Source organism: Myotis nattereri (genome assembly GCF_964212035.1).
Source record: "Myotis nattereri genome assembly, chromosome: 4".
NCBI classification, from domain to species: domain Eukaryota; kingdom Metazoa; phylum Chordata; class Mammalia; order Chiroptera; family Vespertilionidae; genus Myotis; species Myotis nattereri.
This window is the reverse complement of record NC_138079.1, coordinates 29922325-29948249: the sequence shown is the minus strand read 5'-3', so window position 1 is coordinate 29948249 and position 25925 is coordinate 29922325. Positions and strand designations below refer to the sequence as shown.

The following is a 25925-nucleotide window of genomic DNA, read 5'->3' as shown; positions in this document are numbered from 1 at the left end:
TTCAGCTGATTGGCAGTGACAGAACAGATTAAAACGGGAAAGAGCAGCCAGCAGAAGATGGGAAGTCCTAGCTTATGCCTGATCTTGACTTACAGGATGACATCTAACCAAACAATATGATCGGACAGACTCACAGCGACGGCCTTTGTGGTCTCTCTTTGGTCAATGCAGATTTGTATTTCTTTTACTGATTCAAACCAAATCAGCCTCCTTAGACATCAGAATAGCAAAGTTCACTACACACAGCTAAGCTCTGTTGCGTTCAGTGATAGCAAAGTGGATGTCACTCTGCCTTGTCCCGTGATGACCCTGGGCACACACAGAGCCGCTGAAATACTTCCAAGCTCACTCTGGAATTCTGTGGAAGGCGGGTGCTCCCCGGCACACTCCACCTTTCTGTTTGCTACGAGAGAGGAATCAAGAAAGAGTGAAGCCCTGACCCCCTGGGTACTCAGGTGCACGTGCCTGGCTTTTGTGAACCCCCCACTGATTCCTGAAGATTTTTCATCCCAGAAGTGAGTTCTCACTCATTTTTCATAATTGACTTATCATTGTAGCCATGGATCAAACAATTAACATTTTCTGTTTGCCGTTTCTTGTTGAAATATCAAGTTCCCAAGTGCCATTTATAGAATTGATGTTAAGAGAAGATAACAAGTAACATATCAATGACTTGGTTTTCCACAATTATAGAAAAGTTTTAAAATATTCATTTGATAGCTTTTCTAGACCAAATCAATGCTTTCTAACTTTCCACAGAGCAAGAACTAAAAAGGAATATCCACTATGTAAATTATTTGAACAATAAACTTTCAGTGAGATGATAACAGTATATAGACCAGAACTATTTCAGAGTAGTAGTTTAAAATATTAACTTTCCTGTTTTATTAAGCATGAGTCAAGTTTTAATTATTGCATAATAAGAACTAAAATAATTCAGAAAGAAATTTTGGTGCCTTTTCAATCAAACACAAAATTTCAGTCCCAAACTGACATGCGTAAACTTAAGAACAGAGCCAGACACTGTGTGGAACCGGGGCAGTGAGAACTTCAGAAGCACGAGACTGCTTTCCCGTGAGCCTCCCGGCCCTGCTTAGAGCTTTGTCCTCTCCGGGCGGCAGATCGGAACGGGGCTCTGCAGGGGCTGCTACCCACACAGACGTGTGGCTGTTGGGCCAGCTTCCACAAAAGCACCCTGACAATAAGGCAGCAGAGCAGAGCGCAGGCTCTGGGGTCGTATCACTGTCGTTCACATCTCAGCTCTTTGAACAAACCTTTCAGGTTCCCACAGCTTTGTTTTCCTCATTGGTACAATGGGAGCAATGAGACTAATTGCTTGAAGGTTTGATGTCCTCACAACCAGGTAATTCTTCCAAAGTGTTCACTTAGCACAGTGTCTGACACACATTAAGTGCTTATTAAGTGTTAACCACTAACAGAAGTACAAAAAATAATTCCCAAAAACCAACCAAAAATTTTTCAGACATTCTTACATGTATCTTTTTTTTAAATTAAGGTAACTATATTTTGAAAGCTTCATTTAAAATATATATATATATGTGTGTTACATATATAGTCTATATAATAAAGGGGTAATATGCAAATTGACCCTAACAGCAGAACGACTGGGAATGACTGGTCATTATGACACACACTGACCACCAGGAGGCAGACGCTCAATGCAGGAGCTGCCCCCTGGTGGTCAATGCGCTCCCACAGGGGGAGCTCTGCTCAGCCACAAGCCAGGATGATGGCTGCCAGCACAACGGTGGTGGTGGGAGCCTCTCCCGCCTCCTCAGCTTAGGACTGCAGCTTAGGCCTGCTTCCCACTGGCAAGTGGACATCCCCCGAGGGCTCCCAGGCTGCCAGAGGAATGTCTGACTATCAGCTTCGGCCCGATTCCCCAGGGAGCGGGCCTAAGTCAGCAGGTGGACATCCCCTGAGGGGTCCCAGACTGCGAGAGGGCACAGGCTGGGCTGAGGGACCCCCCCCCCCCTCCAGTGCAGAAATTTTTGATCATCGGACCTCTAATATATATATATATATATATATATATATATATATATATATATATATATATACATATATATATGTATATATATATATATATATTTGTTATATATATTATATACACACATATATACACATATATTATAAATTTCAGAGAGGGAGAGAGAAATAGAAACATTGATAAGAGAGAAACATCAGTCAGCTGCCTCCTCCATGCCCCCTATGGGGAGATCAAGCCCACAACCTGGGCATATGCCCTGACCGGGAACTGAACCAGCAACCTCTTGGTGCATGGGTCAATGCTCAACCACTGTACCACACTAGCCAGGCTTGAAAGCTTCAGTTTTATGTAATAATTTTATAAAGTTATGTTTCAAAAACTTAATGGACATTCTATAACTGTTATTCTTTTCAACATAATTTATTAAGCACTGGTTGAATACTGCATACATCAGACTGGGCTCTGTAGGGAATGCAGGCTAATCAGATAGTATGGTTTTATTACCTTAAGGGATTCATAATCATCTTGTGGAATTTGGCAAAGTTCTAAAAAATTAGAGAATACAAGGTAGAATCTGCTTAAGTACATTTAGTTTATAGTATTTCTAAAGTTTCTATAGCACCGATTTGCACGAATCATTCATATTGCTTTCTAACAAACATTATCAGAGGTGTTTCTCAATATAAGAAAATAGAAAGGAAAAAGTTTAAGTAGCTTCACTAATTGTGCTATAGAGTTTACAAGGAGTATATTGACTTCTGATAATGTACAGGCAATCATAAACATGAATGCCAAAAATAAAAACTTTTTAACACTGTATTAGGGAAACCAATTGTATATTGACTGCTTTTTCAAATTCAGAAAATCTGTATTTGCTCTGTGAGCCCTGGCATAATTGAATACAGTCAACCAATAAGAACTTCCTCTTCTATCATGTGCCTGTGACATTTACATCAGCTTTATTTACCCCAAAGTCTGTAACTATGAGATGTAACTGGTGGGTTTTCTTTTTCTTTTTTGGACATGTGTGATCTGAGCTCTAGGTCAAAGGGCACCTTGGCACTCCACTGGCTAGTCTGAAGAGAAATCTTTATTTGCATGTCCTAACAAAAATAATCCTGTAAGTTAAAATGGCATATCTGGAATGACTCAGAGAGTCACCAAGTCAACAGCAGCCCGTATTGACTGCTTTGTGTTTTTCTCTCTTTGTCAGAAGATCACCCATGTGCAATCAACCGTCCATCAACAAAGCCACCATAACAGGTAAGAAAGATCTGGGAGCTTACTCTTCTCATGTCGAGGAAGAAACCATATTTCCCAAGATTCAACATAATATTAACACCAATTTTATACAGCAATTGTAGAATTTTAAAGAAATTAATCCTTTATTCTCTATATATCATTTCTCTCATTGATCTCACAAACTGTCCATTGGAACTATTACTTGGAAAATCTTCACTGATATACCACTTTTTAAACTGTTTAAATGTGAGTTTGTACTACATTGAGCATTGCTCTGGGCGTATATATTTTGAGATATAGCATTTCCTTCAAAATGTTGGCCATGTTGTTGCCAGTTTTTTGTTGTCAGTGTGATGTTACTATTTGGTAGCTTGGTCTAATGCAAGTGAAAGCATAAATAAAAGGTACCCTGCTGGTTCATCATTAACCCAGTTGTGTGTAGGAAAGAACACCCTGCCAGTGGTCCCTGATTTGGGCCCACAGAGTTGAGAATAAATTCAGTTTGGGAGGAGTGAGAAGAAGAATTATGCAATATAGAAAAGTTCAATGGAATCAACAGAGCAGAAGTTGGGGAAGAAAAGTGGAAAGAAGTATGAGGGACATCAAGGGCAGAAAAATAAAATTATCCCGATTCCTGTTAGTCCATTTTAGACATGGGACTTGACCTCAACTGAACCGAAACAGAACAAATGGTCTCATTTTACTGAGCCTGAAATTGAATTGAATTCATTTAATCATTTCTTGAAACCCCAATTGATTCATTATTATAATTGACTAGGAAAGAAAACCTATGTTTTCTAAAATTGTTACCAGAAGGAAATTAACATATTATCCAAAATAGACCAATATTTCATTTGCTTCAAGTGTCTCCCTTGGACTCCAACTCATAATACGCTGAGTAGCAGCTTATTAAGTTATAGGGAGTGTCCGTCCGGTCAGCACTTTTCAACCTGGCTTGTTAGTGATTTTTACATCAGAGTTCATTCTGAAGCACTTATTAAAGCTGGTTTTTCCTGAATGTCTTTTCAAATGAGACTTGTATTCAGTGAATATTAAATTATTGGTTCTCTTTTCCATGTTTATTTCAAGATTTTTATTGGTGATGACTTTCAACTGTCATTTCGTAGTAGACATCTGGTTCACCACTGTTGTTCTTGACAGTCATCAAGAGATGAACAATAACTGAAATTCCTGTGTATTAACATCTTTGAGTAACAGATTTCTTCTTCAAAAACCCAAATTAAAAGTCAGTTAGCTTACATTTGAACTAGGTCAGATATTTTGATCAGCTTCCTCCTGTACATCCCCTACTGGGGATGTGCCTGCAACCAAGGTACATGCCCTTGACTAGAATCGAACCTGGGACCCTTCAGTCCACAGGCCGACGCTCTACCCACTAAGCCAAACTGGTTAGGGCGATCAGATATTTCTATAGTCCCACTGTCCCGAAGCCCCAGGCCAGGAGCTTGTGGGTACAAATTAGGCCATATTAGAACTAGACCCTTTGTTTCTATCCATGATCTATGTTAAGGGATGAGCAGGCTAGGCTTGTGTGAGCATGTGCCTGGGGCCTCTAGTGAGAGACACTACATAGAACCTTGTCCCCGGTGCTGCTTCTGGGCACTAGTTCTGACCCGTATGAAGAGCGGCAAACCCTCCTCCCCACCCCTGTTGTTTTTGGAATAAGCAAGACTCCAACATTGTGTGATAAGCATAATGCAGTGCTATTTTGGTCCCTGAGACCTTTTGTAGTTTGAGGTCACACATGAGGCATCCCACTGGAGCATCCTCCCAGAGGAGCAGCTGCAGGTAGCATTGGAGACTGTTGTGCCCAACAAGAGGTGGCGGGCACTTAATGGTCGAGTCAGCTGTCCACTGCCCTGGCAGTTGCTTGGCACTGGTTAAAGGGAGAGTAGCTGCACTCCAAAGGGCACAGACTTGGTTTTAAACACGTGTGAGGGACCTCATGGAATGGTTACATGGTATGGAGGCACAGGAGCAATGCCAGGGGGCGTTGTGAGTTACTACAATTTAGTAACTGTGAATTACTAAAACTGTGAGTTACTAAAATCTGGGAATTAAGGCCAATATGGCCTAATTTGTACCCACAAGCTCCTGGCCTGGTGCCTAGGGACAGTGGAACTATAGAAATATCTGATCTCCCTAACCGGTTTGGCTCAGTGGGTAGAGCGTCAGCCTGTGGACTGAAAGGTCCCAGGTTTGATTCTGGTCAAGAGCATGTACCTTGGTTGCGGGCACATCCCCAGTAGGGGGTGTGCAGGAGGCAGCTGATCGATGTTTCTCTCTCATTGATGTTTCTAACTCTCTATCCTCCTCCCTTCCTCTCTGTAAAAAAATCAATAAAATATATTTTTTTAAAAAAAGAAATATCTGATCTAGGAAGGGAAGCCAATAAACTCGCCATTAGCTGTCTAGTCCAGCTGTGTTCATCACAAAGCACAACAGGCATTAACTGACTGGAGAATGGAAGTGCCCAAATGTAGCAAACCCAGGTGGGAAGGCAGGTGGATGGGGGTGGGGGCAGGAATGAGGGCCACAGCAGGAGAGGGTTCCCCTGTCTGAGCCCATTCTGAAAACGTGGGCTCCTGAAAACATGAATAATGATAATAATAGTGGCTGAGACTTTGATGGGAGACTTGAGACACACAGAAAAGGTGGTGCTTGTGAACTCCTTCCCTCGGCAGCTGACTGCTCAGGTCCTACCACCACGTTACAACCCTGGTGTTGGAACCCAGCTCTACCTTTGTACTTGTCCTGGGAAGGGCAGGGAAGGGTGTTAAAAACAGCCAGTAGGACATCCCTTAAGATGAACTTGGCCTTCTTAGATATTTTGTTTAGGGGCTAGAGGAACAGTGTAGCATAGAGTTAAGTTCGTGACTGGTCCAAAAGGCTGCTGTGGTACCCAGGTTCAGGGTGCCCCTGGAGGGCAACTTTACGGAACATCACTGATGCCCGAAGATTGTGTACTGTGAGTGTTCTTCCCGTCCAGAATTCAAACCAACCTCTATCATGATAGCTGTGTGGCCCTGGGCAGGTTACACACCCTTTCTCTGTTTCCGCATTTATAAATTGGTGACTGTATGTCTTACAGTTGTTGCTAAATTAAATGAGTTCACAGATGGGATGCACTTAGTTCCATGCTTCACAGAGTGAGCATTCAATACATCAGAGATGGAAGAAATACAGGGAAGAATGAGAGAAAGACAAGATTGCGGGTCCTAAGAGTAAAAATTATGGAGGGCGCTGCCCCAAATGGTCAAGATGGAAACACTTCCTGTGTGCCTGTCCGTAATGGGGCCTCCTACTGTTGCCAGTGCTGGGTCCCTTCCTCTCACCACAGCCACCAACACTGGTGTCTTTATGATATGGATGACCAACTATTGTTCGGGATTATTTTCAAAACTTAACAACTTACTTTTGGGTCACAGCTCTTTGAAGGAAAAAAATAACTCCATAACTTTTCTATAGACCAACTCCTTGATTTTTTAAAAAGAAGAGTGAAGAATGTTGACTATGTACATATGTCTGTTTTCTAACGCTTCAATCCCTTGGCACTTAGAATACCTTTTTTCCCCATTGAGGTTATTCCATTTGACATGTGTAAAGCCAGGAAAGTTTCATTGTATATCATCAGGGTTAAAGCATTTTAGTCCCACAACAGTTTGTTTGTTTTTTCCCATGCACAACAGATAAATACATAGCTGTAGAATGACTTAACAACTTCTTTTACATTAAAGCTTCCAAATATAAATACATTCATAACAGAGCCGTACTATTAAATAGCTATTTTGTTCTTTAGTGTGATTTAGGACAAAGATGGTGTGTGCCGTTTGGAGCTTGAGTGTAAACCCGTCTTTCTCATTTGCTTTACCTGCTCATTTGAAGACGGGAGACAGGAGTCTCTAGGTCTCTGTGCTGTTGCAGGAGTTGGAGAGAAGTTGGATGAAGAACAGAGCTCAGCAGGCTCTGAGTAACTCACCAAGTGTTTCTTCGTTTCTTCCTACAACCCTACCCTGTGCCTGACTTCTTGTGTTCCTAACGTTAATTTAAAAACTGATATAGTAGAGGAGGAGGGCATTGGTGCTGTGTCAGCTTTCCAGTACATTTCATTTATGATTTTGTTTTCAAGCAGCCATGGCAGCATGTGTAGGAACCCCTTCATTACAGCGGCCTCACCTGCACAGGTCCCGAGGCAGTGAGTAACAGAACTAAAGGGTGTGTTGAAACATGAGAGGGCAGCAGAGAGAGAGATGCCAAAGCCATACCTGCATTGTGCTGTTTTGGGGGGGAAGTATAGTCATGTCTCTTTGGGCACATTAGTCATTTTGAGCATTTCATGTTTAATGTTAAACTTAAGAAAAGCCGCCTCATGAAACATTGTCATGTTTTCACAATACCAGTTTTCAATGTTGCTAATTTCCATATTTTCCATTGCTCTATGGAAGTATTTTGAAACTGAGAATTTTCACATAAGAGTGCAAGTCAGAGAACGTTTATTTAAGCTTCTCTATTTTAAAGATGAGACTGGTGAAGCCTAGGGAGAGAAAACGTTACTTAGAGGCAGAGTTAGGAATACACATAGGATTCCTTTTTCTAAGTCCAGGGACCTTCTCACACCTCTGCGAAGTCATCCATCAAATTAGGTTAGCCTTCAGACCCACCATAGAAGTGTACGTTTTGGAGAAACTAAAAGAAATACTAAAGGTCACTAATTTCTGAGCACTAGATTGGGGTTTTCTACATAGACCTGAAAATTAGAAAATATTGTATCTCTTCTCACTAGATAGGTCTTTATATTTAGAGCTGTTTTGATTTTATCCATTTATTCTCACCTAGAAGTCCTCAGGCAAATAAAGATTTGCAGCCCAAGGCAAAAGACTTTTGGCTTTTGACATCAGAAAGTAAAAGTTCACTCCAAGTCGTTAAAATGAGTACAATTACCTACTTTTTACCTGTAGAGGGAGACATGTGATGAAGGACGAGCATAAATCAACACAAAAGTAGTTTTAGACCCAAAATAATTTGGTGTGTGGCTCCACTCCATATGTTCTTACCCTGAATATTCATAACTCCTTAAAAATGAATTTTTAATAGAACTCAGTCAGTTGGTAAGTAGAGCATTTAAAAAGTAAACTACTGAATAAAACTAGTCAAAAAGTGAGAAGAAACTTAATCTTATATATTGTTCTCCTAAAGCACAAAGTGGTTCCTACAATCTAACAAAGGGGGAAAAACAACAATGCTATTTACCTGGAGCAATTATCTGGAGTAATCATTTAATACGCTGAGCTTATGAAAGAAAGGACACTCAGCATCTGTTTTATGGTGACAATAATGATAACACCATAACCTTATATAGGTCTGCCTCTGAAAACTGTGTGTGTGTATGTAATAAAAACAAGTAGTGTATGTAATATAAAAAGAGATATAGATGTAGATATAGTTGTGGATATAGGTATAGGTATAGGTATAGGTATAGATATAGATATAGACATATAGATATAGATATAGTTGAAAGCAGGAGCCACATAAAGAAGGCAAAAGGGATCTAGATGAGAAATATATGTAGGGTCTGAGGACACACTGAACTAAAATGTGTTGGAACAGTACAAGGTGGATGATGGAGACCAAGCCTTTGCCACAGAAGTCTCACCCTCTTTATCAACCACTATCAGGCACTAGCTTCATTGGTTAGTTCTTTATTTTTTCTTTTAATGAGAGCAAAGATTGTGGCACCTCTTTAATAATTGCAGAGAATGAGTGCTCAGTATCTTCTTTAGGAATGTGATTGCAAAATGCTGAGTACACATTATGTTGAGTAGCATTAATAAAAAATTAATAAAGTTTGTGTATGTGACTGGTTTATACATTGAATTTTTTGGAGATTTTGCTTGTTTTACTTTTATACTTAGTACATTTAATGACCTTCGAGTGTTTTAAAATTTTTAAGCCAAAGTAAATTACTTTTTTAAAAATCCCCTCCTTAAAAAGGCTTTTCAAGGAAAAACAATGAACTAAAAGAGTTGTTTAAGTGCATGGAGTTTGGCAAACTTGTTTTACCTTCCTATACTTTTATTTAGATAAGCTGAATTATACCCAATAATATGCAAAAAGACCAGATTTGATGGGCACTTGGCTGCTTCCATGTCTTGTCTATTGTTAATAACGCTGCAATGAACATAGGCTGCATATATTCTTTTAAAGTAGCGTTTTGGGTTTCTTCAGATATATACCCAGAAATAGAGTCACTGAGTCATAAGACAGTTACAATTTAACTTTTTGAGGAACGTCCATGCTGTTTTCCATATTGGCTGCACCAATCTGCATTTCCACCAGCAGTGCACTAGGGTTCCCTTTCCTCCACATCCTCACCCACACTTGTTAATTGCTTTGTTGTTGATAGCCGTTCCGACAAGTGTGGGGTGGTGTCTCTTATGTTTTTAATTTGCATTTCTCTGATGATTAGTGGCATTGAGCATCTTTTTATATGTCTATTGGCCATCTGTATGTCCTCTTTGGAGAAGTATCTATTCAGGTCCTGTGCCCATTTTAAAATTGGATTGTTTGTTTTTTTGGTGTTGTTATATGAGTTCTTTATAAATTTTGGATATTAACCCCTTATTGGATGTATCATTAGTGAATATGTCCTCCCATTCAGTGGTTGTCTTTTCATTTTGTTGATGGTTTCCTTTGCTGTGCAAAAACTTTTCAGTTTGACATAGTCCCATTTGTTTATTGTTTGCCTTTGATTCCCTTGACCAAAGAGATATATCAGAAAAAAAATATTGCTGAGAAATGTCAGAAATTAATTTAAGACATTTTTAGATGTTGACTAATAATTAACAAAGGTAAATAGCTTTACCATTTTACACAGAATGTACGTAATGACAAACATGTAAGGATTTCTCAGGTCTCAGTGGTCTGTTTACCTCTTTTTACCTAGAAAAAGGTACTAATGCCCTGCTGGTGTGGCTCAGTGGTTGAGCGTCAACCTATGAACCACGAGGTCAGGGTCCAATTCCCAGTCAGGGCACATGCCTGGGTTGTGGGCTCGATCTCCAGTAGGGGGTGTGCAGGAGGCAGCCAATCAATGATTCTCTCTCATCATTGATGTTTCTGTCTCTCTCATGCTCTCTCTTCCTCTCTGAAATCAATAAAATTATTTTTTAAAGAAAAAGGTACTCTGGAGGGGTAGGGTGAGGGCATGTGCCAGTGGGTAGGGGAGGCCAGGGGAAGGTCAATTGGGGGGGGGGAGGAGACATATATACTACTATCTGTAATACTTTAAACAACAAAATAAAATTAAAAAAGAGAAAAAATGTACTAATGAGACACTGCCTAGTGTATTTCAACATTAGGGTCCCACAGTAAAAAACTGATTGTATTTTCAAATAATAATATCCTTTAGATAGGGCAGTACTCTATCTATTGATTATTGAGCCTATGACATGACTGCTCTATTATCCTCCAACATCAGAAAAACTTCCATGAAAATAGAGGATCCTAATGTTACTAAAGTTCATGTCAGCCAGTATTCCTTCCCCATTACCCTGACTTAAAATAAGGGCCTTATTTCCTAAACCTGCCTGATCAAGGGATGCTTGAAAACAAACATAGAAAGACAGATTCCCAGGCAGTCCAGAAGAGAATCTTTGGGTAAGGCTCAGAGTATATATTATTAACAAGTTCTCCCAGGTGAACCGTGATCGGCCACATTTGGGAGTATAATAGAATATTGAATAAAGTAGATGAGAGTACTGCCATGTACAGAGTTGCCATTGAATCGCTGGTACTTTGTTGGAAAATCACTGTTTAGGGTAAGCAAGATAATGTGGGAAGTGTTCTGCAATTAGTGGAAGAGAATACAAGGTGATATTATTATCTGTGCAATGCTCGTCATCATGGTCGTCATCATCTGAGCCGGCTTTGCTGTTATCTCTCAAAGTGTACACAAGATTTTAGTTAGAGCAGCTTGCTGCTCTCCTGGAAGAAAATGAAGTATGTGTCCATGTTTGTGTATGGGGTGGGAGTGAGTTTGGGAAATGTTAGGTTTAGTAACTGTATTCTTTTTGTCTTCTTAGACACATTACCAAGTCTCCTTGTTTAAAACAAAAACAAACAAACAAAACAACAACAACAACAAAAGCTGCATTCTTAAGTTACTCCCTTTATCCACAAAGTGCTTTCCATCTATGTATGCCTTGTAAGATATTCTAGGTATACTCAGAAATATAAGACTATGATGAGCAAAACAATGAAAATTCCTTTGGGTCCTATTTCCCAAATGTTACTGGTTAAATGTTGGCCTGAATTGTTTAATTCTATGAATAAATGGGAAGTTCACTCACAGCATCTTTCTTCTACTTTCTCAGACAATGCTTTAAAAATTGGTTGGACATATTATTAATATTAACAAAAAGTAACATTTTCTGATATTTGATATGTACTAAAGACTACCTACATAATCTCTTTTTTTTAGATGTGATACTTTGTTCTGCTTTTATTTTATTTTTTAAATATATCTTTATTGATTTCAGCGAGGAAGGAAGAGGGAGAGATAGAAACATCAATGATGAGAGAGAATCATGGATCAGTTGTCTCCTGCACGCCCCACACTGGGGATTGAGCCCACAACCTGGGCATGTGCCCTGACGGGGAATCAAACTGTGACCTCCTGGTTCACAGGTCAACGCTCAACCGATGTGCTATGCGGCCAGGCCTGCATAATCTCTTTTAACCCTTGTGATAATTCAATATATAGCTTCATATGACAAAGTATCGATTACATCTAACTCAAAGGCAGAACGTTAGGCTTCCCTCCTTAAAATGTATTGACCTATACACCAAAAAAATGCACAATCTGCTGTCCTCTGCCTCTCCCCAAAGTTAATCCCTGGGGATAGTCCCCCTCTTTTTCTTAAGAGAGAGAGAGCAGGAAATGAATTATGTCATCTGTTAAGAATGTCTGTGAATGGAGGGCAGGATAAGAGGGGGGCTAAGGTCTATTGATATAGAGAAACCCTTTGGGACAACCTAAGAAGTTGGTTATAGAAGCCAAAGAAGGGATTCCTGCCTGGGATGTAGAATTCTTCAATCCCCACAGTGCTCTTCCCGACCTTCTGAAATGCCTGTTGTCATGAGAGTGCTCAGGGCAGAAGCATTGACCAGGAGAGACCCCCTGGTTGGAGTGAGAAGTGAGGCTAGTGTGTCAGAAGGCTGAGGGTCAGGCAGCGTTTAAACCTGTGCACTCACCTGGCTTCCAGGACCACTCACTGTTAACCCTGAACTACCAGTTTCCATCCAGTGGTGATGTTCATCATCTGTGTTTGATCTTACCATAGGCTCTTCATCTCTGTTCTGTTTTTCTTGGGTACCATTTCTAGTGATGAAATTCCCAGCTCTCTACTCCCTAAATATCTCCTCTAGGTATTTCTGATGTCTATGTAGCTAGTGATTTTGAGTGTACCATCTTCTCTCTCTTTTTTGTGGTTCTTTTTGGCACTGTTGGCACTCTTGACATATTTCTAGGTCACTGTATTCTATGAGCCTGGTGACACAAATGGGTGCTTATGACCTTTTCCTGCTGGGTTTCTGACATTTGCATATTGCCCACTGAATTGACCCTCCTGGGTCGGCTTCTTCACTTATTCCTCTCCAGCAATGTGAAAGGCGATGCTTGGGCTCTGAGGACCCAGTGAAGCATAAAACCCTCCACTGGGCTTGAGAACCATTATTCTAGGGGTTCATGGAATTTAGAAAGAGAAAATGTGTTCTACTAAATGTCAAAAAGCATTAAGTAAATAGAAAACAGAGGGTTCATAAATGAATGAGTAAATGAGTAGATACAATAAGGAAAGCAGGAAGAAATGGGATAGAGTAGGGTCTTTTCTCTAGAGGATGCGGGAAGTTGTCTACACTGGGATTTAGCTTAGAGACTGGAAAGGGACTGGGGAACCAATTCGGGAACATAGGGAAAGTTTACCAGCATGAGAAAGTAGAGGACTGAGAATAGTGAAAGAACCAATATTTTCCAATCACCAAGGAGGGACATAGAAAAAGACAGGTAGGTTGTGGAATAGGTGAGTTGCCCCTTAAGTCTTTGTGCACTGGCTGCGCTATTTAACTGGAATTATATATAAAATAGCCCTAGGTTTACTCTTCCTGAAGGTTGTTTTTTTGGTTTTTTTTTAATCCAAACTGTTGTAAGTTTGATTTGCTTGATGTTGTATAAGTCAGAACCCATGTAGAGGAGGAAGAGCAGGGCTTGGAAGTCAGGAGATCTGGGTTTTGTTGTTGGCTCTCGGCTCACCCACTTTGTGACCTTAGACAAGTTACTCTATGTCCTGAGTCTTTTCAGTTAAAATGAGGTGAATAATAATAAAAATATCTTTCTAATTCTGAGGAATTACATTATATAATCTATATAAAAAAACTTGGCACAATGTCTAGTAATAATAAACATTAGCTTTTGTTAATAGGTAGGTGAAAAGTGCTTTATATTTTGATAAGCATTATAAAACTTTCAATAGGTTATTGTGTTATTAAATTATTTTTACGCTCAAAGTACTCCTGTTTGTAAACTATATTTCTTAGCCCTGTTGCCCTTGCTGAAAGCATTCTGGAAATGGCCTTAGAGGCAACTTACATGCCATACAAGAAAAAAACATCTCATTGGCTTACTATAACACTTCACTTTTGACCAAAAATATTATTTTCAATATGCTTATCAACCTTAGTCACCAAACAGGATGTTGGATTACCCAGAGTGAGGCTAATTCTAGGAATGAATCCGTTCCATGGGGTAAGACTTTTGAGGCACTTGAAAGAAGTATAACATGGACTCTGAAGGCAATTCCAAGAGTGTCCTAGGTTTGTTAGAGTTATGGCAACATATGGACTAAATATATACATCTTCCCAGGTGACACTGTGAAGGAGAGAGCTTCATCTGCAGATTCATGCTTGGTCTGAATTCTCATCAGTTTGTGGGGGAAATGGTCTGTAGGAATATTTTTTTACCTTCAACCACACCTCAGAATGTTTGTTTCTACAGACCCTCACCATCAGGTTGTATTTACAGAAGTGCTGGGGTGCCGGAGATGAAGGAAAAGGCCGGTATGTCCAAGCCCTCACCATTTCAACAGAAAAGGCAGCAGAGGAAATTAGCCTGGCATTTTGTCACACATTATCTCTCACTGAGTCTGTTAAATTATGACTGGGCACAGCACCCTGTTCTTTGAGGATTCCCTATCATTCTCTCCAAGGCTTACTTATCACCTTTACTTAGATAATGGTCTATCAGCAATGATCCCCTGATTACAGGATCAAAACCAGCTCTGCTGACATAAGCAAAATGGAATTTAATGGGAAAATATTGGAAAAATTTCCAGTTATCTGAGAATTAGTGGAGATGCTGAGGGTCAGAGTCTATGAATCTTTAGAGAACCAGAAAGGCAAAAATTAAGGGGAAAGCCTCATAGTAGGAGCAATCTAGTGATCCCTGCAATTGTTTTTAATTTCTTTGTTAATTTGTTTAAGAGTCAAATTCCAATGAAGGGGTCTAATTGGTCTAGTTTGGGTTTTAGGTCTTGGCTAAAGGAGAACAGGGCTCCTGGCTGTTCTGCCAGACTATATAACATAATGTAGTAGTAAGAGCCTAAATTATGGGGCCAGATTATGTGCACTCATATTCTAGCTCTGCCACTTACAGATATTTCTGCTTAATTCATTTAAACTTTCAGAATCCTCAAGTCCCTTGTTTTTGAAGTAGACATAATAATAGTAACTATCTCATAGGAGTTCATGAAAATCATTTGTGAGGATATATGAAAAACTAAGCACAATACACGACACAGAGTAAGCACTTGATCATTGTGGGCTCTGCTGTTATTAGAATTATCCAATGGAGATGCCAAGTAATTTCCTGAAAGAAACTAGAGTGCTGTTAAAAAGAGGAAATAAATACTGAAGAGCCAAAAATAATCATGGATTATAGTGAGATAAGAGGGTTGGCCTCACTACACTATTTATTTTGCTAATGTATTTCTCAGTAAACTGCTCTTTGTGATATTAAGGTTCTTAGGGATGCAGGATGGCACCTGTTCATTACTGTATCCCTTCGAACTCAGTTCCAAATCACAAAAATGATTTGACTGCCTGATTATTTGCTCCACACACATTTGTTGATTACTCCCTTATGCTTAGTTCTACACCAGGTGCCATAATCTATGGCAGGGGTGGGCAAACTTTTTGACTCGAGGGCCACAATGGGTTCTTAAACTGGACCGGAGGGCCGGAACAAAAGCATGGATGGAGTGTTTGTGTGAACTAATATAAATCCAAAGTGAACATCATTACATAAAAGGGTACGATCTTTTTTTTTTTTTTTTAGTTTTATTCATTTCAAACGGGCCGGATCCGGCCCGCGGGCCGTAGTTTGCCCACAGCTGATCTGATCTATGGCTTCTGATTTACTTACAAATATAGGAATCAAAGCAAAGAATAATTTGCACTCCTATGGTCTTCATTTAATAGTAACATAAATGGTCTTCATTTAATAGTAATATAAATGTTGCTTTAATATAGTGGTCGCCAACCAGTGGTCCGCGGACCACTGGTGGTCCGTGAGGTCCAAAAGGTTGGCGACCACTGCATAAGTCACTACCTAATTAGATTTTCTTTAAGGAATACAGAATAATAGAAAAAGACGGATTTTTTGGAAACCTCTCAGCTTTTTGAGAAGAACATATAAGTAACCCCCCACCCCTTCCCCAGTATGTGAATGAGTTGGGTTTTTAAATTCATGTGATGGTTCACTGAATATTCACACACTGGCATTCATCAAAGGCCCCTTAGAACCATCGTATACCTCCATTCCAGGAATGCTCAGGTTTCTAAAGGAGAAAGAATCTGAAGGAGAGTTTGAGGTCCCAAGAAAAGGCATTTAGATTTATCAATGGGGTGAGATGGATTTAAGTCTCTGAAGATCAATGGAAGTTCACTGTCTAACACTTTGCAACCTACTCACTTGGAAAGTCAGTCATTGTAAGGAGGATGGCCCAATCCCAAAGCTCCCATGGGACCCAGAATGAATGGCCCACATTGGGGCAGAGCTGGTCTGGTAGGACCTCACTGCCCCTACAGGTGCTGCCTACAGAGCCACGAAGGCGCTGACCTGACCACTGACCTCCCCACTTGATGCTCTGAACAAACTTCTTAAACCACAGCTGTAGCAGGCCCTGGCCTCTGTCTCTATATCTGTCACCTCAGCCCTGAGCAGACCTAGCCATCTCTGGCCTGTGCACCATCCTCACCATGTTGTGTCACCCAATGCAAGGGAAGGCATTATTGACTTAAAATTGAAAGTAGAGCCAACCGTAGTGTTAGTTTTGTGAAAAGGTCCATGTCTTTTCGCAGGGGAGTAGCTAGGCATTCTAAGAGGGTGAGCTTTGAATTCACTAAATCAGTACAGAGAATCCTGACTCTTCCCCTTGTTAGCCATTTGAGTTTGGACAGGCTCATCTCTGAACTTCAGTTTTCTCATCTGTAAAATGTAGGTAGTAACAACTCTTTCAGAGGGTCATTATAAGGGCCAAGTGAGATGAATAAACACCAAGCCTAGTAGTATCTGGTGCACAGTAGGAACTAAGAAAAGAAATTCTAATTCTTGAATAAACCTTTTGTTCCTTGAGTGTACTATGACACTCTCATCAGTGAGTTTTAGAGACAAATGCATCATCTTTAGAGTTGGAAGCCTGACATAAGGAAGAATGAAGGAAAGACAACTAAATTTCTCTTAACATTGTTTTCCTTGACTAATGTGTCTTCTATTGTCTGTGTTCCCAAGAAACTAGCTACGCCTGCAAAAATGTCTGCCTGGTTCCACGTCAGTTCTTTTCTCCATGTTTAAATTCCTAATTGTGCACACAATCTTAGTCACCATATTTTCATGTGCAAGCAATTAAGACTCATTTCACAGCCCTCCCTCTGGAAGGTTTTGTTCTCCATCTGCCACAAATCAGATTCCTTAGGAACATGTTTGATTTTGAAACAATGTGGAAGCACTGTTCATTTTGTTCGAATTTCACTTATGTACCATTTTTTAAAGTGATGTAAATGGACAGCCACAAAAAGCGCAGCAGCTGGTCAAAACAAGACATCAAAGAAACCATTGAAATGGGGTTAAAAAATTATAAAAAACTAATATTCTAGGACAAAGCCAAATAAAAACCTAGTCTGATAAACATTCCTCAGACACATTTTGCTTATAACAAATATTTGCTTTACAAGAGATTTAAATATGGGAAAATAGGAATGCTCCCCAGTTTCCACTCTGAACCTTAGTGGTCTTGAGCTCACGAAAATGTGAAGAAAAGGAGTGAATGAAGCCAGGAGAAAAATAGAAAAAGATTAGTTTTGTAAGATTTTTTGGAGAAAACATGGTACTTGGCTACACGTCTGAATAATAATAACCAAAAGAATCAAACAGAATTGCATGACATATTTTGTTCATTTAAAAATCAATTAGATTTTTAAAGTCCATTTAACTTTGTCCAATGAGCTTCCTTACTTTAGAACATCAAATAAAAGCTAATGCTTGGGGAGGGTGCGAATTATTTGTGTCTGAACACAAATTAAGTGTCTGCAAACTGCTAACTAAAATAAAGCAAAAATTTAAAAAAGAAAAGAATTAGCTTCCCTTAAAGATTTTCCAACTTAAATGTCACTATTTGCAGATATAACTTGCAGAAAGCAGTTTTCTCTGCTTAAATTTTCATATACATATATATATATATATGAAAATTTACTATATATATATTGATTTCAGAGAGGAAGGGAGAGGGAGAGAGAGATAGAAACATCAATGATGAGAGAGAATCATTGATCAGCTACCTCCTGCATGCCCCCCACTGGGGATTGCACATACCCCCATTGGGGATTGAGCCCAAAACCCAGGCATGTGCCCTTGACTGGAATCGAACCTGGGACCCTTCAGTCCGCAGGCTGACGCTCTATCCACTGAGCCAAACCGGCCAGGGCTCTGCTTAAATCTTCCATTGCTTGGCGACTTCAAACAAACCACCAGCACAGTCAATGCAGTAAATCCCCATTTATATATCAATTGGATATTTTGTCCTCTAGCTTTCTAAGGCTTTACAAGTGGAATTGTTTTGATATCATTTAATGGAAGGATCTGTAAAGTTTAAAGTATTGTTATTTTGGGCAGTCACACATACACATTTAAAATATCTTTGTGCAAAGGTAGCCCAATCTGCTTCCAAATCAGACCTTCAAAGAAGGGTAGATACTGTGTGTCCTTGCAAAGAAGTACAGCACCTCTAGAAAGAAGATCAGAGAAAATGTTAACACCCCTTTGCTGGAGATCCAATGCAAGAAGCAGAAGGTCTTGGGGAAGAAATGGCCCCTAAGAATTCACAAATCATTGTTCAATAAATGAAGGGAGAAAATGGAAACGGAAGGGATCATACTTTTCACTAACAGTGACTTTATTAAAAGACAACTATTTTTTGAAGAGCAGCTAAGCTCAGAAATCACAGGCATATGGTGTCTGCCATTAAAGGAATTAGTTCCATTGTAGGGTGTAATTAAGAGTCAAATGAATGGTGTGCTAAGCATCTAGAGTAGTGGGTCACAAATGTGTCTTTTTATTGGAATTACCTGGGAAGCTTTCTAAAAATTTCAAAGAGTGAAGGAAGAAAACATTAAAAGTTCAGAGACCAGTTAGAGGACAATAGCAATGTCCAAGAATAAGATCTAATGGCGGCCCTACACAAGCAAAATAGCTAGATAGCTGGTGTGTGAAGGAAGAGAAGAAAGGCAGGTGGGTAGCAAGCATTTGGTAACTGCTAACTGAATGATTTCATTGAGTGGATGTAAAATGGTTCTGGCAATGTCTGAAACCTTAAATCCTTGGTATTTGATGTAGTACATATAGGATTATATATATAGGATAAAAATATGTCAATACCTGGATTCCAGTGTGAAATATAAGGCTGGATTATCTCCATGCCTACATTACCTATATTTTATTTAAGGAGAAAGTGTCCCATGTGTGAAATATTCTAGAAAACCAAGGTTCTTATTTTGACAATTTGGAATGAAAATTTTGAAAGGTATTCTCTTCCTTAACCTCGTAAAGCTGGGCACTGAATGTCATTCTAGTGGTCATCACCACTCACATCCACGTTTATAGTTCTCTGCCATTCACAGGTGCCCCAAGGAGGTGATGGTGCATGATTTATTTCCCCAACAGTAAAGATCCCCAAATTTTGCTGCACTTTAATGTCTCATCTGCTCCTCCCAATCGTTACCTTTGATATTTTTAATGGATGAACCTGGCCTTAGCGGGATCCTTTTTGATCTGCTGCTTTTTTTTTCTTTCTTTTTGGCAAATCAGATTACCAGGCCATTTCATTGAGTCTAAAAGAAGAGCAAATTAATTCAATAAAAGTGGGTTTGGGGATGATTTATATCTGAAGCAGGGCTTTAGAATTTTTAATGCATATGACAACTTTTAAAATGTTTTCCAATTATAGTTGATGTACAATATTATATTAGTTTCAGATGTAGAACATAGTGACTAGACATTTTTATAACTTACAAAGTGATCATCCCGGTAAGTCCAGCATCCGTCTGACACCACACATGTTATTACAGTGTTATTGACTATATTCCCTATGCTGTACTTTATAGCCCCGTGACAGTTTTCATAACTGGCAATTTAAATGCCTTTACTGAACTGTTCTGGGGTTCTTTTCACCTATTTGCTGGTGTGGAATAGTATGAGTTCCTGGATAATTAATCTCTGAATAAGTAGGTTGTTACTGTACTACTAGAGCTAATAAATTTAATATCGATTCCTCATCAATCAGTCGACAAAAAACACTATACCTTCGTACGTTGGCTTTCAGGAAAATAGAAGTGAATACAACGTAGTCCCACCCCTACGAACTTGGCAAGATAAAGAAAAAGATACCAAGCATCTTAGCTAGCTTCAGGATTGTGCCACAGAGCGTAAGTGTCTAAAGAATTCAGAGGAGGCAAAGAGCAAATTCAGATAATAAGCAATGATGGGCCTGGAACATTTTCCAGATACTTTCGAGTTAGTTCCAAATCCTGCCTGGCCAGACTTTTGTAGTGACACCGGTGTGTTCATGGATGATCACCACCTAGCTGCAGAGGCTCAGGATTGCTCCCAGTACCCCGCAAAGTGGCGGTTTTCATCCAAGGCCATTTGTTATTACACAAGAGAGGTGATTACTTGTGATTTATTATCATTCCTTCATTTTGCATCTGGCACTGGGCTTATGAAACTTATAGGAAGAGCAATGACATCAGAGTTTGGGGACCAAAGCTATAATCCCAGCTCTGTCACTAACTTCCTGCTTAACCTTTGGTCAGTAACGTAACCTGATTTTTCTTCTATAAGAGGAGGATATTGGATTAGATGATATGTAAGGATCCACCTAGCTCTTTCATAATGTTTAACTATTTTTTAATTCATGCTTTTGATGAATTGCCTTTATTTTCTTTAGTTATAATTCTCTAAGAAGTGGATAAAAGATACATTAAGTCAGTGTATGAATTCCACTTTTCCCAATATGGATCTTTAGAAGATACCCTTGACACTTTTGCTATTTTGAGTTTTCAACAAAGAGTTAAAAGAAAATTCTGGCTCCTCTGGCTAGTCATCCTCTCCAGTTGGCAGAAGTCTTCACGTGGACTTGATGGTTGCCTAGAGCAACAAAATATTAGTGACAGAAACATGTTCAGGGACTCAATTGTATAAGTGACTCAGAGCTGAGAGACCTTTTCCAGCTTGACTGGAGCCCATACTTAGCTAGAGTGGGTATCTGTCTATGCCTGTCTGTACTACGTACTCCTCCGACTTGGACGTAACTATTATTTTACTTACAAAAGCCAACTAACCTTGAAACCTACAGAGAGGAGTCCAATGCTCAGAAGCAATCTTTATCCAGCATATGTCCCACATGAAAGATCATCAGGACTAGTAAATATAAACAAGATGGGGAGGCCGATCCTAGGCTTTGAAGAGCATATACCAACAACTTTATGAGAACTCAGGAACTCAAAGCCAATTATATCTTTTTAATTAGGAGATCCCAGTGCTAAAGCTGCTCACAAAAATCAATACTCCTTTCTTTCTCTCTGTTGGAACCAGATACTCTGTAACTATGCTCTGAGTTAAAATGTGATTTTTAAAAAAAAAAAAAGGTTTTTCTGTTTCTAAACTCTTTAAATACTGAGGTCATCCCCTCAGTTCCATCAGTCTGGCTCCATTACACCAATTACTCCAGCTTGTTAAGGAAGTTATTAGCATCCCGGAGTCACCTCTTGTGCTTCTAGTCAGTGTTGCCTGGAGCAAGAATTAGAGGGTGAAGTATTAGTGAAGTCTCCTTACTTGAAGTCCTCTCTCTTCAGCTATTTAACTAGATTCCATCTTAATTATGAGTTTGGTTGGTGTTTTATTACTTTATTTTATTTTATTATTTTATTGTTTAAGGTATTACAAATAGTAGTACATATGTCTCCTTCCGCCCCCACCCCCGCCACTGACCTCCCCCCGGCCTCCCTTACCCCCCCACACACACTTGCCCTTGTGCCCCTGCTCCCACTGTCTTGCGTCTGTTGGTTGTGCTTATATGCAAGCATACAAGTCCTTCGGTTGATCTCTTACTCCCCCAACCCTCCCCTACTTTCCTGCTGTAGTTTGACAGTCTGTTCAATCCTTCTTTGCCTCTGTGTATTTTTGTTCAACAGTTTGTAATGTTCTTTATTATCCATAAATGAGTGAGATCTGGCTGGTTGGCGTTGTTTTTATACCCAGAACACATTCTTCCCACTTGCACATGAACCAGGTCATTGTGATAATTACAATTAAACACTATTACTTTTTATCTTGATTGAATACTTCTTGAGAGTCATTATGATCAGAAACTTGCTGTGAACATTGTGATTTATAAAAATTTTTTTGAGTGATTGGAAACATAGTCCTAAACTCAAATGGTTTACAACAGTAACTCTTATCTTCAAACCATAGCAGCTGTTAGGAAACAAGGCTTCAGGTCACTTGCTTGCAAATGTCTTTTTCCGTACAATCCTGGATGGAGTGGAACCCATATACATTACTTGACATGTGAAACACATGTGACCCTGGCAGATGATTCAGCTGCCCTTGAACACTACAGCTGTTAAGTCACTTTAAAACAACGCAATATAAGTGATTTACTAGGCTTTTATGCTGACTGATGAGAATTCTGACCCTTCGGGGAGGGGGGCGGGGAGTATAAGACAAGGAAAATGTGCAGTCCTGGGTGTCAATGTTGTCATTAATTTTAATACGTTTCTTTATAAGAAGTGCCAAGAAGACTGACTGGTTGGTGTAACAGGCAAAAACAATAACATCCATGTGGCTTTGACTATTGTTTTCTGTCCAACCAAATCAAGAGCAACCAATAATCTCCTGGAAGATCAAAGCTCCTTTGGTCACTATCAAATATTTTCTCTGCATATGCATGACATGATGGAGGGTTAACATTCTCTTCCAAGGTGGCCGTGTAAGTGCTCCAGTTGCTATGTAGACACTAATAGCTAGAATTTAGTAAAAGACCTGAAATTTATGCTTTAATCAAGACAGAAGTTTCTTTCTCTTTTCTAGAAAACAGACCCAGAGTGGGCAGTCCAGAGTTGGTATGGCTGCTCTAAGATCATTAGAATCCCACAGCTACTGGGTGGAGATAATTCCTTCATCATCCCTAGATTATGGGCTTTGCCTTCATGTTCAAGACGACTCTGAGCGCTCTAGCCATCACATATAAATTTCCAGCAGCAGGATGGAGGAAGAGAGAAAGAATAGCACAGCCCCTCCTTTTGAAAGAGTCTTCCCAAAAATCCCACATAATGCTTCTGTGTTACATCTCCTTGACTCAAATTTACCCATATGCCATGTTTAGCTGCAAAGGAGATGGGTAAATAAAGCATGAGCCCCCCTCCTACCCTCTCCTTCTCGTTCTTGCCCACCCAGTTGGTCTCTCTCAAATTCTTTGCCATCCTGTTTTTCTTATACATTTTGAGGAACACCCAACACTCAATCAAGTCATCTGCCTTCTCCACTTCTTTACCTGAACTTCTCAGGTGAGTGGGTACAGTGATGAGGGGAATCCCACATCACTTCAAGCTAAAATTCCAATAAAGTCAAGATCACTCACCTCAGCTGGACCCTCTGTCACTTGACACTTGATCCCTGCTTTGCTTTCTCTCAGTCCTCTTGGTACCTATTCCAGACATTCTCCCCTTCTCAAGCCTCCTCACCCAGCATCTGCTCATCACCTTTTAGCAAATGATTTTACTTGTTGCTTAATGAAAAAATTCATTGTCAAGACTTTCTCAGCACCTACATCCTCTGTTGCCTTTCATAACCATCCTTCTCTTTCTTCTTCCGGGCTCAGCAGATAATGTGTCCCTTTTCCTTTCTGTTCTAAGTTACCCCCTACATCTGTGCTCTTAATTCTATCTCCTGTCAGCACCTCCAGGTTGTTGGTTCACCTATTTTCCTTTCTTTTTCTCATATCTTCAATCTCTTCTTTTTTTTCTGGCTCTTTCCCTATTCAGGTCTCTCTCAATCTTAAAAACAATACAAAGCAATAGTAAAGTTCAGTAACAGACCCTTTATTGATCCTTTAGCTAGTTCTCTGTCCTTCCCTTCTAAGTCAGATTGTCCCCCCTCCTCATCTCCCATGCACTCCTCAACCCTCACACCACTTCTGCTTTAACTGCCCCGCCACTGTTCCCAATGAGCTCCTACTTGCTTTCTCCATCCTTGTCTTCCTCTGAAAGTCTCTCATTCATTTACCCAGTAAATATTTATTCAACACATCTTTATTGAGAGCCATTCTCTCCTAGGTGATCCTACTTTCTTCTTGCTTCCCCAAACACTCTTTCTCACCATCCTTCATGATCTGTCTTCCTCCCCTCTTAAACATAAGTACTCTGGAAGGTTATTTTTGACTCATTGCTTTTTTTATTTGTGCACTCTCTAAATGCTTTTATGTGCTTCAGTAGTTTTATTCCTATCTTGTGAAGGAGATTCCTAAAACTCTATCTCTACTCAGACCTTTTCCCTGATTATCAGACTCATTCATACAAAAGTCCAATACTTGATAATATCCACCATTTAAGTACAATATATTCAAAGCTGGATTCACATATTTCTTTGAAAAATCTGTTTTTTCTGTCTCACAAGACTGAAACTTGGAGATCATATACCACGCCCTCAAATAAATAACTATATTTTTATTTTATTTTTGAAATACTTCTCAAATCTGTCCTCTTTTCCAACTCACTAATATTTCAGGCACTCATCAGCTTTTCCCTGCATTACAGAAGTAGTGCGTGAAATAGTGTTTTGGAAAATTCAGTTGCATTTTGCATTTTATAAAAAAAAATTATATAGAATTTTATTTAAAAATAGTGGAATATAAAACCACATCTATATTATCAATGATAAGTATTGTCTTATAAAATTATCACTACATACATACATAGATATTTTGCTTTAAAGATATAGTTCTTACTATAAATAAATTTGAGAACCACTTTCTTAAATAGTACGCTCCTTAGCTCTGCCTTCCACAGTGCAACCAAATTGATCTAGTTGAACAATTAACCTGAAAATGTCACTTCCCTGTTTAAAACCCTTCTACGCCTCCCATCAGCCTCGGGATAAAATCTAACCTCCTTGCATTGGTACACAAGGTCCCTGCCCAGCTATGTATCACACATCTTCTCCGGAAACTCCCTACCCCCTCACTGTTTCAGTTGAAAACTTCTTCCACTCACAACAAAACATGTTTCACAATTCTCTGCATGTGCTTGTTCTCTTCTCCCCATCTAGAACTCACTCCCTCTCTTAATTGCCCAGCTAATTTTACCTCATTCTTTGGTAAGGTGACACCTGAAATCCAAGCCCTCTCCCTTCCCAAGGCTGGATCAGACCATCAGGCTCTTCTCCTCTGGTTTCATAGCCACATACCTACCTCTAACATAACTCTAATGAAATTGTTCTAGAAATTGTAGTCTATGCCTCTTCATTCTCAAACATGCTGCCCAATAATATGTCAGTCCTTTTGTTGTGTCTTCACAGTAGAATGTGTGATGCTACAACACCATCATGTTCAATTTGCATGTGTCCAATAGACCTAGAGTTGAGAAGGTCCTTATTTATCTCTTCTCAGAACTTTCTCAAATGAATACTAAGTAGAATATAGAAACAAAATATAGGGCAGTAGAAGCCAACATTGAACACTTTTTATCCTGAACAAAAAGGAAAGTGGCATAAAACTATGCCTCTTGCTCTGGCTGGTTTGGCTCGGTGGATAGAGTGTTGGCCTGCAGACTGAAGGGTCCCAGGTTAGATTCCCAGTCAAGGGCACATGCCCGGATTGCCATCTCGATCCCCAGTAAGGCGTGTGCAGGAGGCAGGCGATCAATGATTCTCTCTCATCATTGATGTTTGTAGCTCTCTTTCTCTCTCCCTCTCCCTTCCTTTCTGAAATCAATAAGGATATCCCATATAATTAAAGGCTAATATGCAAATCAACCAAATAGCCGAAT

General features: G+C 39.7%; 1 protein-coding gene across 2 annotated transcripts in view; it reads left to right on the top strand.

Annotated features, from left to right (window-relative positions):
- LOC308518423 (3',5'-cyclic-AMP phosphodiesterase 4D) overlaps nucleotides 1–25925 on the top strand; it is a 505639-nt gene that overhangs the window by 331139 nt on the left and 148575 nt on the right. For both annotated transcript variants that reach the window (XM_081090153.1, XM_081090152.1), the window contains exon 5: nucleotides 3225–3274. In XM_081090153.1, the coding sequence (XP_080946279.1) occupies nucleotides 3225–3274 (50 nt within the window). The remainder of the gene's footprint in view (nucleotides 1–3224; nucleotides 3275–25925) is intronic.